At 39.8% G+C, this 19,651-nt stretch overlaps 2 protein-coding genes across 3 annotated transcripts; one reads left to right on the top strand and one right to left on the bottom strand.

The window, feature by feature from the left end:
* Positions 1-230: 230 nt before the first annotated feature.
* c1ql4a (complement component 1, q subcomponent-like 4) lies at positions 231-8,009 on the top strand. The gene is made up of 2 exons (XM_072367006.1): positions 231-785; positions 7,365-8,009. Exons 1-2 carry the CDS (start codon positions 237-239, stop codon positions 7,542-7,544), a joined length of 729 nt encoding a protein of 242 aa, XP_072223107.1. The 5' UTR covers positions 231-236; the 3' UTR covers positions 7,545-8,009.
* A 2,710-nt stretch (positions 8,010-10,719) lies between these two features.
* Positions 10,720-17,463, bottom strand: LOC140271182 (myosin light polypeptide 6). Of its 2 annotated transcripts, XM_072366293.1 has the most exons (7): positions 17,378-17,463; positions 16,967-16,994; positions 15,004-15,147; positions 14,694-14,867; positions 13,174-13,251; positions 12,271-12,305; positions 10,720-11,252 (listed from the first exon to the last, which is right to left on the bottom strand). In XM_072366293.1, exons 1-6 carry the CDS (start codon positions 17,378-17,380, stop codon positions 12,277-12,279), a joined length of 456 nt encoding a protein of 151 aa, XP_072222394.1. In that variant the 5' UTR covers positions 17,381-17,463; the 3' UTR covers positions 10,720-11,252; positions 12,271-12,276. The 2 variants fall into 2 exon arrangements, with proteins under 2 accessions (XP_072222394.1, XP_072222395.1); XM_072366294.1 differs by lacking the exon at positions 12,271-12,305.
* Between the last annotated feature and the right edge of the window lie 2,188 nt (positions 17,464-19,651).

Genomic DNA, 19,651 nt, shown 5'->3' with positions numbered 1-19,651 from the left:
TGGCTTTTGGATTGGCCATTTGCTGTTTTCTTTCATACCTGACCAAGCAGTCGATTGATTCTACTCTTCCAATCCTCTTTATTTCCACCCTCACCTTTTCATACCAAATTGGTTCTCTGAAAGGCTTCATCCTGGCCGGCACTATTCCAGCCAAAGGGGAAGAGGACTTCCTCACACTGGCCGCTTCACGGCTCAGCCGCAGAAAACGTGTCATAGGAGCTGCTGTGGGTGTTGCCATGGTTCTACTTCTCTTAGTGGCCATTCCCCTACTGGTCCACACCACCAAAGGGGGTACCAGTGGAAGTTCAGGGAGTCATTATGAAATGCTTGGAAGCTGCAGGATGGTATGTGATCCCTACACCACATCTCAGCCAGGCCAGGAGCTGACAGCTGTCTCTCCGCCTCCACAGGATTACTCTGGAAAAAAGTTGAAGTCTGGGCTTCGAGGGCCTCCAGGGATTCCTGGCCCTCCAGGAGAACGTGGACCTCCCGGAGAGCCAGGCAAACCAGGGCCACAGGGGCCTCCAGGTCCAGGCCCTGGAGGCTATTCTCCTTCGATCTACAAAAATCCCAAAATTGCCTTTTATGCAGGGCTACGCAAGCAGCACGAAGGCAGTGAAATACTGAAGTTTGATGATGTGGTTACCAATGTAGGTAACTACTATGAGCCCAGTACTGGCAAATTCACCTGTCCTCTGTCTGGCATCTATTTTTTCACCTACCATGTTCTAATGAGAGGTGGTGATGGGACCAGCATGTGGGCAGACCTGAGGAAGAATGGACTGGTTAGTAAAAGTGTGTGTGAGTAAGTGTATGTGTGTGTATAACAGAGTGCATGTCTGTATGCAAATGTACACACATGGCCATGCAACAGATTTCTTTTTCACTGTTGACCATCCTGTCTCACCATTGACTCATATTCACCTCTGCAACATTGAGCTCTTCAGATTCAGAGCACATTCCACTTTGCAGGTGGTAACATGACAGCCAAAGAATGAAATGGCAATCCTTCTCCTCATTAAGAGGAATTCATGTTATACAGTATACAATTGCAGCCACAGATATTTGCATTCCCTCATGTACTGTGACTAAATGACAAGTGGCAGAATGCAGGCACTGCTGGTATAAGGAACAGTCTAATTAGTAAGTATCATACACAGAGCTTGATTATCGCCTAAACAGAAGTGCAAAAGAGCACCGGAGAAATGTCTGTCAGAATGTGGACGAGTCAGTTTACACCTCAGCTAAATAAATAATGAATTTAATATTGACAGTCCACTCATCCCCTACCTCATTCCCCAGACACTAATTAAAGTTAGAGGGGCTGCTGGGGGGAAGAGAAGAAGAGAGGTGGGATATATCATAGAGATTTCATCAGAAGAGTCCAAATTCAGGAAACATTCTTCAAGATGCCTTTTACATTTATTCATTCATCAAGGACCCTAAATGCAAATACTTTCTTCTCAGACCTCACTTGTAGATCATGGACTGTTAACAGACATATATAAAATTTAATATAGGCTCATGCTGAGTATCACCACAGTTCTACTTAGATAGGCAGATTAGAATGAAAATTTTCAAGATGTAAAACTTTAATGTTTAGAATAATCCCAAATTTTCTTGTTTGGTTGTTTGGAGACCACAAAATGAATATGTGTTTAAGACTGCCAGCTTAATGTGCTGTATTGTTATTCAAGTCATTTTGCTGTCTAAATAATTTATTCATTTTAGATTAGATCCCTTGAACACCCGCTATACTTTCCTCTCCTAACCCCATCCCGGCTTGTTCATTGATTCTCCATTAATTATCTTTTCATTCAGCTCAATTATTTAACCTCACCCAGGTCCATCTGACAGTCATCAGGTGGCCTCTTTAAACAGTTCTGTTAAATAGAGGGCTCACCTAACAGAAATCTGCTCCAACAGAGCTGCTGATAGATGAAAATAGAGTATGAATAGAATTCTGCAGAATTCCTGATCATGTTTGGAGTTATTGAAGCCCCGAGGCAGACGGGTACTCTGCCTGAGGCCAGTTAGTGGCTTGGGTTGACTGAATGGATTCTCTGTTTGACCGGTTGCATTTTTGAATCAAACAGCCTGTTTATCCATTGCCGTAGGTGTTCGAGCTTTAGTGTTACTTTGCTGTGTCTTTTAATTTCCCTACACAACAATCCTATCCCTATAGTCACAAACTTGCGTTGGTCCCTTAATGCTTGCTTTGTATAATCGTCACACCATAACCGATTGGGTAATTTGTAACCTTGTGTTTGTTAAGCAGCTAAATTCAGCTTAAGCAGACTCAGTGAAAACAAATGAAACAAAACAAACTGGAATATGCTGAGACGTCCTCTTGAAGGCATTGAAAGAGAGAGCAAAACAAAACAAGTGAGTTGATGGAAACATTAGGGTGGGGCAGAGGAAGATAGATGACTTAATGGAGGTTTAGAGACAGTGGGCTGGTAGACGAGGCATCTGGGAGGCTGGTGTTGAAGGCCAGGATGAGATCAGGCATGATGACCAATGGACGCCCACTTAACATGTGTCGGTTTGACTAGTGATCAAGGTCAATGAGAACTTTGTTTATTTACCATTTAAGCAAGTTCATGTCATTCTTGCAAGCAATACACATAGAATATTGTTAGTTATATAACTCAACCTTTAACTTTGCTGATAACATTTAAGTTGTTATGTTGCTCTCAGATTGCACGTGTCATGTAAATTAAGTGTCACATGAAGAAATCTCAGGAAGAAAAGATTCCACGGGATTCCAATAGATCCAGTTTCTATTACCAACACTGAATCTCCACCCTGTAAAGCCCACCTGCTCAGACCTCGAGCTAACGTTCACAAATCATTTCGGTGTTACATAGCTTCAGAGCCGGGGGATTTGTGATTGAAGGGAGTAACACTTCAGCTGTTTCCTTGTTTGAAATTGACTTGGGGATGTTTGATCGACGGTCACATCCTGTTCTTATTCAGTGGATTAACCCCCGTGTATTTTATCTGCACAGCTATTGAGCATATGGCACAAAATTTGTAACCCCGTTTGGGAGGTTGATGGATGTGTACTATTTCATTATGATACTTTATGGCTCAATATTGATTTAGCCATTCTCAAAACGAATAGTTATAAATGCTTTTCATTGCAGCAATTCTGATTAGAAATGCCTTCTATCACTCTATTCTTAATTTCCTGTCAAGGATACATGATTTGTATATGACTTAGTATTCCATCTTGGTAGCAGGTGTTATTAAGAGAATCTATGATAATGTTGGCATGTTGCTCATGCTATGAAGAGAGGTAATATGTCATGTGTAGCCTCTCAGCAGAACATCTCCAGTTCCCCTCATTAACTAGTACGTGAGCTGCTCATGCAGTCATTTAAACTTCTATAATGCTCCCCTGTATGTCTGTATTAAATATTCTTTGTACAATATGTTATGTAGACAAATAGATAATCAAACTTTATCAGCTTGGATTTAATATCTTCCTTTTTTTTCACCTGTCATATACTCTTTTAATAGCTCAGGTAAAGGTCACGTTATTTCACACAGTCATGTTAAAATGTCATCACTTGTTCTAATGACCAGTAACTGTATTAACTTTCCCAGTGAGACATAAAAAATACATATATATAGACACACACACACATATGAATATATAATTAAAGGGGTTAGATACACAATAGAATTACATTTTTGATGAAGTGTTATCCTTTTAGATAATCAGAGATGTAAATAGATGTATGTGTGCCTCAGATAATAAGATAAATCAATCCCACTCACACTGTGCACAAGTGTCACAGACCCCAAGCCATAACACTGAATGGCAGGTAATAGCAATCTAAGACACGGTTCAATGCTTAAGTCGCTTGTCGCCATGTAATCCCTTGGCACCCAGAGGAGAGGGAAAACCTATTCAATAAATATTCTATTTCCACAACATCACCCCCACCCTTACCAAGCCTCCTGCCATGTGCTGGAGTCCCTTAGGTAAGTTTAACAACTACTTTTATATTGTCTCCACTCTAAGAGGTCAGTATATCACAGTGAATGAATCCTGTCAGTTTTATTACCAGTGGAGCAAAGCACCATAGATAAAAACAAGACTTCATATACCCCCACATCTCCCTCGTCTCACAAAATAGCCTCGCTTGATCAGTCTGTTACTCTAGGCCACCCTTCCTCAACTCTCTGGCCCTGTTTTTCTCCTCTCCTCCCTTCATTTAGTCTATCCTTGTCTGTGTTAGTGTTGCAGCTTTACTTGTAGAGAAAACAACACGACAGCTGCATCTCATGCCATCCTCCTCCCTTCTTCTTCTTCCTGGCCTGTGGCCCTCTGTTCCCAGGCGTGTTTACTGGAGGCCCTATAATGAAAGGCTAGGCGGAGACAGAGACAGCCACAGCCACAGGCAAGCCCTGGGGGCCTCTGCCTCACGGCTCACAACCCTTCCAACTCCAGGATCAGCACTGTATGCTGCCTGCTTCACACGGATCAGTCTGTGTCCTCCAGCCGTTTCCATCTCCTTTGTCGGCTTCCTGTCCTAATCCCAGCACGACTCCCACTTGCCACTCTGTCTGGTATCTGCATTAATGGATGGCTTGCATTATTCCTTCAAGCACAGAAATATCAGCTGTAACACTAATTCATCTATCATATTTTGGGAAAATGGTATTTGGTGAGTGATGAATATTATTTGGCTGAACTGAATTAAAAAGCACCTCTGAGATCATTAAAATTTGAGAAGACCTTAGGAGGGAAGAGATCTCCCCACATCTCCTTCCAGTTTGGCCAAAATAATGAGCATGGTGACATATGCCTGCTGTCAATAAAAAGTCACAACAACAGCATCACTGTCAGAAGCAGCCAAAGATGCAAATGTAATATTGGCTGTCTCTACACATGTCAAGCAGAACAATATAACCTTTTTGGATGGCAAAATATGAGTGTTGTTGCTTGAGAGATGTGTCATGATGTTCTAAGAAAAGCTATCGACTATATTTGTAATTATACACATTGAGCTGACAGTTGACACGTGGGTTTAAAAAAAAAAAGATCACCTGTATAGTACAGGTTTTACAACAAAAGGAATTTGATTTTGTCTCATTTCTAGACATTTATTTTTGAACTGGTGTTAATGTTCAAGAAAGAAAGAAAGACAGGACGGCTAAACCACTCTGGTTTTGAACCTTTCATTGGTCATTTGGAGCCTTTCTGCGCATTTGCATGTTCAGCATGGGTTTTCTCCCACAGTCCAAAGAAACTTGTGAACCTAATTAGTCATTCTAATTTAGCCTCAGGTGAGAGCATGCACTGCATGTTATCTATCTCTCTCTCTCTCTCTCTCTCTCTCTCCCTCCCTCTACGTTAGGCCCAATCGAGTTGCTAGGATAATGCATTGCCATTTTATGTTTATTGAAAACCACAAACAAACACTGTTATGTCTTGATATGGTGACCTGTTTAACAGTGTAACCTTCCACTGGCCCAACGTCAGCCCCAGACCCACAAAACCCTGAACAGGATGAAGGGCATAAATTAAGTGGATAGATAAAAAATATAAAGGATGCAAGATATAATTAACTAGCTGGCTAATCAATCAGCCTTACATTCAGCAATAATGTATCTATGTGAATGAATCAATAAACTTATTTTATACTGCCTATAAGATAATATGTCATTAATTTTGAGGAGAAATACACATATTATAGACTGCAGGCTGTTAATGATGGACTGAAAAATTAAACACATTGTTAATCCAAAATCAAGCAAGTTACTGTAATTTTACTCTGAAATAAGAGGACTGAATTAGTCTTCAATCAGGACTATAACCATTTTAGACTAAGGAAGATTATCAAATTTACAAATATCCCTGTTAACAACAGAATGTGAAATTGAATTAAACCAAACTCCTCTTAACTGTTGTATTGCAACAATAACCATGTTCAGTTTTACTGAGACGCTGTTTACCTATGAACCTCACGAAAGATTTACCTCTCTACTCCCTCAAACGGTCTGGTTTAGAGAAGACAGGAACATGCTTAATTGCTGGTCACCATAACATTGTGTTGGCTGCAGCATCCAGGAGTTGTATTTCATTTAAGGACAACCAAAAATATTGTTCGGACAATAAAACATTCCAGGGTTCATAAACGGTGAACAATGTAACAAGACAAGGACAAAACGAATTGGTGCAGTGGGAAAAGAGAATATTTTTTAGAAACATTAATTCAAGCTCTGCTACTCAGGAATTGACTGCTCAAATTGATGCATGCTCATTTGGGGGAAAGGGGTCCCAGTGATGGGAGTGACATGATGGTAGTTGAGTTGCAGATCATATTCCGTGGCTGTCATGGAGATGTGCGTGGCTTGTCTGGGATCTGACATAGATTGAGTGCTCCCAGTGTGAATGGACACTGAGCCAGATGCAAGGCCACTGATGGCTGACATATGTCTGATGATTGGAGTTGTTACACCAGAATTATTGATACATCCTATTAAAGAGGTTTTTTTATTGTTACTATTGTTTTGTGCATTTTTTAAAGCATTTTTACACTTGAGAATATAAAAACTAATAGATTAAAGGATTGTTAAGCAAAAAGACTTGGTTTTGATTATAAGATCTACAATTTACATACATACTCCTCTGTGTACATGAGTTTAAAAACACGACTATACTACAAGAAAGCAATTTCACATACCTAACATGCAGTTTAAAGACTAAAGGTAGTGGCATAAATGGACAAATTCTGTTTCTTGTAAAAAACAAAATTCAAGGTAGACTTGTGACTTTATGTCTAAACTGAGTAAACCCAATTAAATGTGTTAACAAACAAGTAAAGATCCACTGCTGCTGCTGGGTCAATAAGACCAAACACACGCAGAGCATGCAAATGTGAAACTGTCCACCCTAGGCATAGCCACTCAATATCATGCATATTGGGCTGGCCCAGAATCATAAGCAACAGGTCAATAGCTGATGTGGATAGTGATGCTGTTTCTTGGCTGAGTTAGTTTCCAATAGACAACTTGCTGTCCCTAGCGAGCCTGTTTATCTCTAGAACCCAATTAGATCTCCACTCTTAAGTCTAATCCTATCCACAGCTAATCAATGAAAGATTGTATCGCTGTGTTCTCCTCTGGGGTCACAGGTCACAGTCCGATCCTTCTTTTTAAGTGTCCATATGAATGAGTGATCAGTGTCTTGTCTAAAGGCTACTATAATTTTTCATAACTTAACCTGAATTAGAATGAATGAAATGCGTTAAACTGGTAACTGCAGTGGGAGACTTTTAGTTTGCTATGAGCTGTGTGCCATTTTGTCTGCTTTCTAACTCAGTTTGTATGTCTCCTATTGGCAATAGGTAAGAGCAAGCGCCATCGCTCAAGACGCTGATCAGAATTACGACTACGCCTCCAACAGTGTGATCCTGCATTTGGATGGAGGTGATGAGGTTTATGTGCAGCTGGACGGAGGGAAGGTCCACGGAGGAAACCAGAACAAGTACAGCACCTTCTCTGGCTTCCTCATCTACCCAGACTGAATCTGTTTCAGAGAAAAGAGTGAAAAAAACAACCCCACCATCATACAAACAGGCTTATTTACACCTTTACAGACATGTATGTATGCAAATGAATGCACACACAGAGACATGCAGTGTACACACAACAGTATCCATATACATGCATGCAAACAAATGCAAACACTTGCACATACAGTACCTGAAAAAAGATATTGTGAGATTGCAGTAGACTGCAAGTAAATGGAGTGAAAATCACACGGATTTAAGTCAAATAGTGGGATATTGAGCCAAATGACTGCATCGATTCAAACTTTTTGTGTGCAGGTTTAAATTTAAGAATATGTACAGTGTAGGTGCAAATAACAAGTCCACACTGAGGTTCTGAAATATCTTAAGTATTATAATGTGCTCTGTATCAACTTACAGCTGAGAACAGAAATATAACAAATAACACCATAAGTCTGGTAGTTTAAATGCAATAATGGTGTTGGAGGTACCATCTATAACAGCTGACAAAGCTGAAGTAAGTGCACATCAAATATTATCATTTAATATTTTTAAAATTTTATGTAATTTCCATTGCAATGCTCTCTGAGTGTATGGTCTACCTTTATTTTGCAACTTTTCCCTACAAAATATTTCCCGCTACAATTCAAAGTTAACTACTCCAACTTAGATGCATCAAAGCCCTATTGTGAGTCAACCTGCACTTGGACAGTATATTTGAATAAACCTATGCTTGAGTCTCCTCCCTTGTTTTCATCATTACAGAAAACATTAACATTTTAACACACCACTTAGTATTTCATGGATGGCACTCGTGTAATAAAGTTGCTAAGTTTGCAAAGTGCATTACTGACAGCAGTGTGAGCGTGTGAGTGAGGAAGTGGATTTGGGCGGTTACTGTAAAATACCGGAGCAAAAGTGACAGATTCAGTGTTTTACTTACATTCAGTGTTGTATAATACATCACAGACATTTTACTAGAATTTACACTGCCATGTCTGTGCTTATTTTTTTTGAGAGACTCTGTCAAAGTATTATCATGTGTAAACATACTACCTTTGAGATGGGCTGTTGAAAAAGTTGCTATTAAATACATCTATACCAACTTTGTCTGTGTTCTTGCATGTGGTTTTTGACATAGTGAAGGGCGGGGCTGATTATAGGCATAAGCATTGAACAGTCATAACCCCATAAGCCACACAGACCCCATGCTCAGTTTTATTTGAAGTGACCACTTGGATTGAATATATGACACAGTTATACAAACTTTACAGCTGAGATCGAAGCTGGCCGCAGCCACTGCCTGCTACAACATGAATTTCCAATAGGTCTGACATTATTATAGCTATATAGGCCTCAGTTTCTAATCAACCAAGCTACAATTTCTGCGTAATACATACTTTTCAATGGTGAAAATATAGGGATCAATTCTAAAAACTCTTTTGGTCCAGTGTTCGATAAGGCAGAATATTATTAATTACGATTCTTGTAAAACTGACCAGTAACAAGAAATCCATCTGGCAACTGGGGAAATTTTCTTAAATGTTACAGTTTGAAATCTGTAAATATTGGTAATCCTACATTGATTTTATGGACATCATGCTGGGCTTCTTCCTCACACTCTCTCCTGCACACGTACAATCACATTTATCCTCTTTGTGTAAATCAGCACAGTGTGATAGCAAATGCCTGGACACAAACACGATGTATGCAGAGCTACAAATCTCTAATTTCACCTAAAGATAGTCTTTTTAAACAAAACAAAGCATTTGATATTCTCCCTCTGCTACATAAGGAAAAGCATCCCTTTCATAATATTCTAGTTGTTTGATGTAAAACAAATAAGAGCACCAGTTGTTCAGATTTGGATATTTGTCATTTTTCCCCCACAAAAATAATAAATTATCAAAAAGGTTAACAGAATTCAACTGAAATTACAAATAGTAACAAATATAAAGCAACCATATACATTAACATAAAGTAATGAAACTTTCTTTGGCTATTTACAGTGAGCATTTACTATTAGCCTGAGTGACAACTTTTTGTGTAAAGGGAAAACATGAGTAATACATATAAAGTCACCCTCCACAGGTGATCTATAAACTCTAATTGATGTTGCTCCTCACATGAAATGACTGAACATATACGGAACCGGTCTGTAAAATATCATAATATGTAATCCACTGTGCAACTCACGTAAGTCAGTTTTCACAAATCAATAGTCACTTTATCAGTTTCTAAACTACGGAGACGGAAGCAGTGTCAAAGATATAGAAAATTAAAGTTGAATTCCTCTTACATGCTTGGAAAAAAGTACCTAATTAGAGCAAAGAGCTGATATCATTCCAAAAGAAAATGATTTGGTGAATCTGTTGCTCCTGAGCAGAAAAAGAGGGATGAAGCTGCACCGTGCCTGGGCCCAGCCCATGGCTTTCTCCCCTGGCAGATTCCAGTTGAAAGTTAATTGGATGGGGAGAGGGTCTCAGACGGGCTGCGCTGAGGCCCATTAGTGATTCCCCTGTCGAATGCAGAGCCACGAGGATCACAGACTCACAAATAGGAGGATTAAAATAATCAATAGCCTTGACTTCCATCGACCACACACATACACACACCTAGTAATTAGTGGACAACCTATTCAGCAGTGGACTATGACACCATCCTCAACCTTACCCCCCACACATAAGCTCCACACTCCAATAGCTGTGGTGCCTAATGAGGGGAAATAGTTGTGACTGCTTGAGAAGAAAAGGTCAGGAAGCCACTGAACAGCCTTTTGCAGCTTATGTGTCAGTGCCTCATCATTTTCTCATTTATCTCAGAAAAAAATAAATCTAAACGCCACAAAACCCCCAAAATAAATCAGCCTGGTGTTTCATACTTAAATATTTAAAAACATTAGTTGTAAACTGGGAGACCATAATTTATCAACCAAAAATGGCCACATGCATAATTTACATTTAATTTGGCTTAGGTAAGCACAAAGAGTTGATCGGGATATTCTTGTGTTGTATGCTACTATCTTGACATCGACATGATGCCTGTAACACTGTGGATTGCAAAATCAACACTGCCCTCTTGTGGAAACAAGAGGCAGAACACCAAAGACAGAAGAGGATATAAATCATTTGCTAATCATTGAAAGAGGACGTATTTCACTATATTTTTCGAAATCAAACCAATGACAAGCTTTCAGGAAAAAAACAACAACATTTATTTAGATGTAGCAACAAAACTGGGGTGCATGAAAACTCGTTTGAAATGTTTCAAACTCATGATAATATGGCTTTAGATATGCTGATTTATCACTAATTCAGGGACATTTCTATTCAGCTAGAGCAAATCTTAGTCAATGATAGAGCAAGTTATTTCAATCATGTTTACATTTAATATATATTAATGTCCTATTCAACACTGACATACTTTGTATTAACAGTTGCAGTGGATCAACTTATATTGTCTTAAATGTGGTATTTAGCAAAGAATGCAAGTGTGGAGACTCCTCTGTGAATACAAGTCATATACATGACCAGACCATGTAGTTACTTGGGGGGGGGGGTGTAAAGGCACTTCTTAAATTATAACTGTAGAACAAATCCATGGAAAATGTTGGGAAGGACTGGAAAAGCTAAATGCAAAAAGAAAAGAAAAGAAAAAAAACATGACAAAAAAAATAGTGGGATGCTCTTCATCTTCACCCGCTCATAACCATTCTGACCAGTTCTGTAAAAGAGACATAAGAGACAAAGGTGAGTTTTATGGTCAAACTGTTGCGAGAGACCCGCTCCAACTGCAGCATGTGGGACTAAGGCCCGCTCCTCTTCAAACTTTGGTGAGCCTTTGTGAGAGATGCTGCATTTGGAGACAGATCCCCTGCTCACCCAGATGACAGAAGAGGGTAAGTTGAAGAGGGTACTGAGAAAGAGGTGAGATAAATATTTCTATCTTCTATTCAGCCAAAGCAATTGGCCCTCTAAGATCCATAAAAGGTGGGTTAGAGAAGCTATCCCTCCTGTGTGTTCCTCTAGCTGAGAAGCAGGGAAAAGGGAAGAAGATCAGGGGAGGTATAATCCGGACAGCTACAAATTCATTTTCCATCAGTACAGAGGAGAAAAAATGTCAGCAAAAGAGCAACTCAATGCAATTTTATGGTTAGTAGAAAAAGGGACTGGTCCACTCTCCCAAATCTGGTGGCTATACAACATGTAAAAATTTTAAAAAGTGTCTATTCTGAACAGGTAAATCTAGCACTTCTGACACCAACATGAAAAAAAGCCAAGTTTAAAAGCACCAATAACATGCAAATGAAAGTAGAAAAGCTGCCTGATAACCACCACACCATACTCGACGATAACCACCAGGCTTTCCCTGAATGAGACCAGTCTCTTCCCTATGTGTCCACCATATCCCCATATAAACTGAGGGGAGTCACAGACACATGCAGAGGGGCATGCTGCAGCCAGGGGCCAAGGCAAAGGGCTGCAGGAGAGAGATAGAGCAGCAGGAGGCTACATATGGGTCAAGGCCTCAGGTCTGCAGCTGAGGGACACCGCCAGGCTTTCCCAGAGACACCTATAGGTTGAATCTACTTAGCACATTAGCACATTGTTCCCGTTGCCAATTTGAACAATGCAGCAAGAAACAGCTAGTGTTAGGACAGGCTAAGTCAGGTGGATAATTCAGCAACTAAAATGCAGGAAAGCCTGGAGGTACCATCCCAAGTTTTACACAATGCCCGTACCGGCCCTCAGCCTGACATGATGTGGCGAACAAATGCTGCGGAGGAAGAACAGTTAACAAATCGTCAGCATTTAACATTTAGTCATGACCTCACAACAAGCCTTTAGGAGATGCCAACATAAAAGACATGCAGCATCCAGAAAGGCCAAATTGTGGAATTTTTCACAAGATAATACAACAAACAATTTCATTGCATTTTCTGTGATCCATATCAAAAGTCTGTATGTTCAGTCCTACTATGACACGCAGTGAGTCATGAAAACACTAAAGGAAATGAAAGATAATCTGACACCTTAGAAGAAGCATTTAGTGGCCATTACTCATTTAAAAAGGGCTCACTTTGCAGCAAATGTCCTGTCATCATCACAGCTGCAGTGTCTCTGCAGAGGTCAGTAACTAGTTTTTCTTTCCAAAGACACCCAAGTAGACTTGTGTCTGTGCAGCCACAGCTGGGGATGCACTGACATCCGATCTGATCACAACCACTGGTCATCATCTATATAATACATGGAACTGGTATCATAAAACAACCCTGACTTTCTCTGTGGATCAGAGGAAATGCAAATGTTGCTGTAAGATGATGCAAAATTCTGAGAAAACTCTTTCAGGGACTCTTTTTCACTGACACTGACACAGCCTTTGGAGAACTAGGAGCTACTGAAAAATAAACATTTGTATTTAAAAAAAAATAAAAAAAATAAATCAAAACTACATCCCCACTCCACACAGTGTCATGTGTGACTTAGGATTTAATATCACCTCAAGACCAGCTGTGATGATTACACTGAAAGGCCTTACTTCATTACATAACATTAGCAGATACTTTCATCCAAAGCGACAGCCGCCGCAGGCCCAATTATAGCCAGTTTTCAATCTTGAAGTTGTTCATTTCTTTTGCCCTCACCTTCGTAATTGATGCAGCCATTTGCATCTTCATGTCCCGCCAACAGCGTCTCCACTTCCTCCTCTGACATTTTCTCACCTGAAAATAAAGCATAAACAGATATAGTCATACTATAATATTTACATTACCAATACACAACAGTGTGCAGAAGTCTTAAGAATCCCTCATTTCTGTATAGTTTGCTTCCAAAGTGCCAGACATTATGTAATCTTTTAAAGTGGTCTTGAGCAAGACTTTAATCTTTAAGTGGATTTTTCTTTGGACCTTGGCTGCCTTTTGCAGCAGCTAATGAAGAAGCTGCTGAAGACTCATTTGTCTAATCTAGCTTTTGTCCAATTCTAGGATTTCTCAATTTTCTTGTTTGATTGGCTTTTATTTCTGAAGTCGTGTTTAATTTTTTTTTTACAATTAATCTATCATTGTATTGCTACAAATCACTTATCACTTATCTCCATTGTTTTATGTTATTTACAACTGTGTTATAAACCTTTTTTACTGTTCAGTCCCTACACCCAACCATTTTAATAAGATTGTGTTTTTTTGGTTATAAAGCTCTTTAAAACTAACCTATGAATCATTCAAGCATTAAAAACTCAACTCAAAAAACCAGCGTTGTCACACCACATCATAGACATCTTAGCTAAAAAACACATTTTCCTTGGAATATATAAAGAAATGATGAGTGGCTCAAAACTTAGACTGAGTTACATAAATGTACGTTCCGTTTTCAGCTTACCATATTTTGCGCACTATAAGGCTCACCTGATTATAAAGCGCACCCTCAATTATGGGTATGTTAACCCATACATAAGGCACACCTGATTATAAGGTGTACGTATTACCTAATGTTCTCTGATTGGTTTATCGCTGCCAGCACACGTAGTGCATGTATTACATCCCTGTGTCGGCGGGAAATGGTCCGACGGCCAGGGACAACATCATCGGTCGTTTTTACACTTATAAACTGCACATCGGTCTGCATCACCCATCTCAGACTGAAGAACAGACACTCACTGGAACATAGGCAAAAGCTTAATGATGACACGATTCAATCGCTAAGTATGAGCTCGATACAATCTTCGCCCCATTCAGAGTGAATAACTGGGATCCGCCTGACCCTGGATTCACACCGAACGCAAAGCGAGCGACGGAAGTGGCCAGTTGACATTCTTTTCCAATGTACGAGAGCGAAGAGGCACGGCAAACGTGAACGTGGCGGTGTGCGGCGCGAAGGGAGAGTGATGCAGAGGGGGATTAATGCCCTGATGAATGCTCGGCGCTCCCTGCGGTAAATTCAAAATGGCGGTATCCGTGACAGATTTTGGAATCCGGTGCGCCGGAAAAATTTAGGAAAAATTTAAGGCTTTTAGGTGCTCCTTATGGTGCGGAAAATACGGTAAATCAATTTCTATCTAAAGAGACAACAGTATTATCCTGGAAGTGAAAAAAAAAAAAGTAATGATGTCAACATTAACTCTTCCTCCATATATCTATTAAAGGAAGATAACACTGTAACTTGCCTAGTGTGGTGAGGACGTGACGTAGTTCGGCTCCCATAACTGTGCCATTACCCTCCTTGTCAAAGACGCGAAGTCCCTCCACGAAATCCTCCATGGAGCCCTGATCTTTGTTCTTTGCAATCGCCTGGAACATTGGCAGGAACTGCTCAAAGTCAAGCATCTTCATGTTCATCTCTGCAAAAACACAAGGAAATATAAGTGAGACAAGTCACTATCTGTGTCTTTTTTTTTTTTTTTCCCCAAGTCACCATAGTCTGATAATTTACATACAGATACACTGCGTAACAGTTTAGTTTGATTTTCTTGTCACCTTCAGCCTTGGGATTGCCCAGGACTTTGAGCACCTCCGCATTGACAGGATTTTGTCCCAGGGCCCGCATAACGTCGCCACACTGGCTGTAGCTGATCTTGCCATCTCCTGTCCTGTCGAACAGCAGGAATGCCTCCTTGAACTCTGCAGAATACAACAAAAAAGAAAGAAGTGAAATAATGAAAAATTTAAAGATAATATGACATGCATGGAAGAAAGATAAACTGATAGCATGTGAACTGGAAACAAAGGAGGGAAAACATGGATAAGCAGACAAGAAAAAGCTCAGCTTGTGACAAGTGAGTAAAGCTTACAGATGATTTGGTTTTCTGCTGGAAAGGCATCAGCTTTCTTCAACACGCAAAAACTTATATTTTTAGTAGAAAATCCAAAGGAGTTTTCATTCACATAAACATCCCCATCTAAGTATCTACAGTGCAGTGTGGTGCAACCAATCCAAAAGACATCTTGTTCTCAGCGTTCTGCTGGTTGACACCGTCTACACCCCTTCTAACTTCCTCAATTCATCAAATTTGTTTGTGTTAGTAATCTTGTCAGGAATTACACAAACAACAATTTCACTATGAGGACACCACATGCTCTGTCAGCGTTGCTGTAATTTCAATGAAGAACCATGAATTAAGTTCACAAATTCATCAAAATTCGTTCATCTTTCTTACTCATTTGAATGAGTGGGTGTGTCCAGTAAGTGCTCTAAAGTGCAGTAACACTTTAAATACCTCTTGGAGACACACACGTCTTGGTTATTTCATTAGATAACATATTTTCTTTACAAACCCTTAAAAAAGCTTTATTTGATACAACCACTGTGCCAACTGAGCACATTAATATTTCACTCCACTTGTAAATATTCAGAAAGTCTTTGAGAGAACCAAGCTTTCAAAAGGAATCAAATTGCTAAACAGTATTTTTTTTGCCCTTCATATGGAGTAAAATCAGCTTTAACAAGTTTAAATGAGCAAGATTGCTTCGATGCAACAACCACTTCTGTTAATATCAACAGAAAAGAAATGCTTTGATCAGATCAAGCAACCATTTAGACATGGAGTTGGATTACACAATATCCGGGCAACAGGGTGTTCCTAATGTTATGGGACTAAGTATTCACCAAAAAAGCACAGGCACTGTTGTGGAGATTTTTCCTGTTCTGAGGAATGTGCCTCTTCCCTTCTGGCCTGTTAGCACTTTTCCCAACACCATATTTGGTATTAGAGGAGTGGAGGAAAGTAGGAGGAGAATGAGAGTAGCTTTTGCCTATTATGTCAGCCTTGATTAAACAAACCAGCCCTGGGACAAAAACCATCCACCACCTTATCCAGCACCAAAAATGGGCACACAGAAGATGAGCTATTTGGACATATCGGCCAAAACAAGTTTATGACAGTCTGACAGAAGCGAGATGTACACGGTCTAATGAGGACAAATGTGAGCTCAGAATACGTTTGTCTTTGTTAAAAAGAAAATGCCCACATTCAAAAACACAACAACTCACGTCAAGGCTGTTACGTTATGTACGTTAGTACTATAACGTTATGGACAATGGCTATTTTTGAAGTACCAGACAACAGTGCAAAGCATGTCTCACTCGCATTTTTAACAAGTTTGGCTCCAAAACGGACATGCAGATCACACCCTGCACACTCCGATCAGACATTGTTTTAGTGGAAGACGGACCCTCCTCACCGACTTACCATGAATTTGATCCAGGTTAAATTCAATCTGGAAATGACAAGCAGTGGCAAGAGGTAAAGTGATGAAACAGTGCGGAAATAAAGACGGAAAATGTAGTCTAAAACGACGACTACTGCGACAGGCGAGTACAGAGCAAGGTGATAGCAGTGATACAGGGCAAAGTGTCATCTGAGACCATCAAGAACGAAGGCATGCCAAACAAGCTGGATACAATGAAAACATCGAAACACAATGATAAAGACAAACTTACCAAGGATTTGATCTTCCGAGAAGTCAGACTGTTTAGAAAGAAATTAGGCTGGATGAAAATGGTTCCTTTTGCTGAGCAAAAATACTTCGGGTTTACTTCGCTTAGATAGATATGTCAGAGTACACAAAGTAACACATTCAGTGATGTTTAGTGTACTCTAGGTACTTTAGTGCTGTCAATCAGCTTATTGTGTGGCTGATCTTTTTTTTTTTTTTTTTTTTTTTTTTTAAACCTAGTGGAAGCTAATGCTAGCTTAACAAAAGTTGCACTTCCGCTTGGGACCAACGAGCCCATTCGGGTTTTAGGCTCATCTTAACACCTTTACAAAACTAAACAATTTTTCTTGAAAAACGAACATTTAACTACACAACTCTGTTCCTGATATTAAGTCGAGAGAAACGAAAAACCCACCATTTCTGTGTTGGTTGAGGTGTGTCCGAGAAGAAGGCAAACCCAAGAATGTGACGGAACGAATAGAAGGCTGGGTGAGAAAACTCTCGCATTGCTGCGTCATGACGCAAAGGACGTACGGCACTACGTTGCGGCGGTGGGACTTTCAGAGTCGCCGCACTCCATATATGGAGTGATTTGTGTTTCAAATTACATGTTTTACAGACCTGGAAATCTTCTATTATTATTTTGTTTTTACATGGCAGCAAAGTCCAGACCCCCTTTACCGAGGACAGGTAGGTCATTGAAAAGAAACGCTTCATACATTGCAGCACTCAGATAGGGGACCATCCTTCACCAAGAAGCAAGTAAAGAGGCTGTGAAAGATGGTTGACTGTAATATCAGAGACTTGGACCTAGAATGCTGACTAGCTTTACTGGACAAGTAAAGCCACCAGTTTTATGCCAACATGGCAAGGATCCAAGGATTCTTTGGTTTCCCCCTCATGATCAATAAGGTCTCAGTCTCAATAGGCAAATGGTCTGAGAGGGGGATCAGCAGGCTCCTTTTGTGTCTGGAATTACCTTTGAGCTTGAGCAGCATCCCCTTATATTTTCAGAGCAATAAACAGAAACTCTCCGTCAACAGCTCGGATGAAAAAATATGATCACCCAAATTAGGGAGGTGCTGCAATACTGGTTATGTGATCTAAAGATTATGGGTATAGAGGTCAGGTCAAGGAAGAAGTGGAGGGCAGTTAATGTGATGGTTTGGAGTGGAACAGCATGGGCAAGATGGGAGCAAGCAGTAGAGTAAAAAGTCTGCATCACAAGAGCCAGTGAATGAAAGGCCATTAAATTGCCTATCTCAAAAAGATGTAACTTCAAGGTAGCTGTGGATCATGAGAACAGATCCTGTGTGTTCTGAAAGAGGATTATTTTCACATGTTTGGCCCTTCGCAGTGTATCTGACTTTATTGATTTTGACCCAAAATGAGTGCAAGATTGCACTCCAGCTTTATGTTAAGAATGTGTGCATCTGGACATGCAGGAATGACAGATTACTTGAGGCCAGTAATATAATGGACTGAAGCCGGATGTCTTAACTGGTGAAATTACTGTCTATGCCCAGAAGGAGGTCTGGCTTCATGTCATCTGTGAAATCAGTGTGAAGAGAAGTGGCCTACATATTCTCACAGGCTAAACGGGTCTGTCTCACTCCTTAAAACCATGCAAATGCATGCAGTGTAATATTTAAAGCTCATGAGGGTGGCAGCAAAGCTACTAAAACGGTACTAAACGAGCTAAGACACTGCAAACTCCAATGTGGGGCATCCATTAATTGGTGATGCAAATTTTACTTTATCAAATTTTTACTTTAAAGTGTTGATCTGATTAACATATGCTTGTCTTAAACTGATAACACTGTGATGATTTGGACTTATGATGATCAAATGTTTTGATTTGCCACAATGGTCACAGTGCATTCTGCGTAAAGATTAGCGTGTCGAAATGTTGAATTTGACACCAAAAACATGGTTAAAAGATGAGACTGTGGCATGTTGTCGTAACTATGGTGAATCACCTCTTATTTAACAGTTTGGGAACCGAGAAGACAATTTGTTGTAGTTTTAAAAACAAAATGTTCTACCATCTTTGTGTGACATAGCGTTTCAGTTGCTCAGTTGTTTGGGGCCTCTGTTGTTTAATATTTCTCCTCCTTTTTTCTCTCTTTTTAAACTGTGTTCTAAAAAGTTAACTAATAAGACCACAGGACAGTTTACCACCATACAGAATCATATCTGCTTTCATGCAGGTCTGGGTATGAAGAACAGGCTTATGTGGGATTAGTTCGTCAACCTTTTCCTTGCATACAGTGGTATCTCCAGATTAATTAAATCTTCTCATAATATTGCACCACTGATGATGAAATCCTAAATTCTTTTCAGGTGTTTACAGAGAAAATCAAACTGAGGAACAGATTGCCACACTATCTATCAGAGTGGTGGGCACCTCCCATCTGTATTTGGTAGGTCTCAGTCTCAGTCTCTAACATTACAACTTGGGGTGTGATTTCAAACAACCATCTTAAAGTTTTTCTGAAAAACCTGAATTATTTGAGAAGCTAGACCTTTAAATGTTGCATATTATCGACTTTGTCCTTATACTTATTCGTATAAAGTTTTTAAATATAAAGGCATGTATGTCTGACAGAAAACCTAATCGTGTTATTATTACTGACCCATTTTCAACTAACATAAGTATTTTCAGGATTTTTCTTTGTTCACATTTCAC

This window comes from Leuresthes tenuis, unplaced genomic scaffold (assembly GCF_036924035.1).
Source record: "Leuresthes tenuis unplaced genomic scaffold, fLeuTen1.0.hap1 SCAF_16, whole genome shotgun sequence".
Lineage (NCBI taxonomy): Eukaryota > Metazoa > Chordata > Actinopteri > Atheriniformes > Atherinopsidae > Leuresthes > Leuresthes tenuis.
Note: the sequence above shows the minus strand (reverse complement) of the source record. Positions and strands in the feature narration are given on the sequence as shown.

Excerpts from the sequence above, each read along its gene's own strand:
- LOC140271182 (XM_072366293.1), bottom strand. Across the intron at positions 13,252-14,693 it reads TCACGTCCTCACCACACTAG|GTGAGAAAATGTCAGAGGAG; the intron begins GCAAGTTACAGT and ends CTTTATTTTCAG. Across the intron at positions 12,306-13,173 it reads TGGCTGCATCAATTACGAAG|CATTTGTTCGCCACATCATG; the intron begins GTGAGGGCAAAA and ends CTTCCTCCGCAG.
- c1ql4a (XM_072367006.1), top strand. The coding sequence starts at position 237 with ATGGTTCTACTTCTCTTAGTGGCCATTCCCCTACTGGTCCACACCACC. Across the intron at positions 786-7,364 it reads ACCTGAGGAAGAATGGACTG|GTAAGAGCAAGCGCCATCGC; the intron begins GTTAGTAAAAGT and ends TATTGGCAATAG.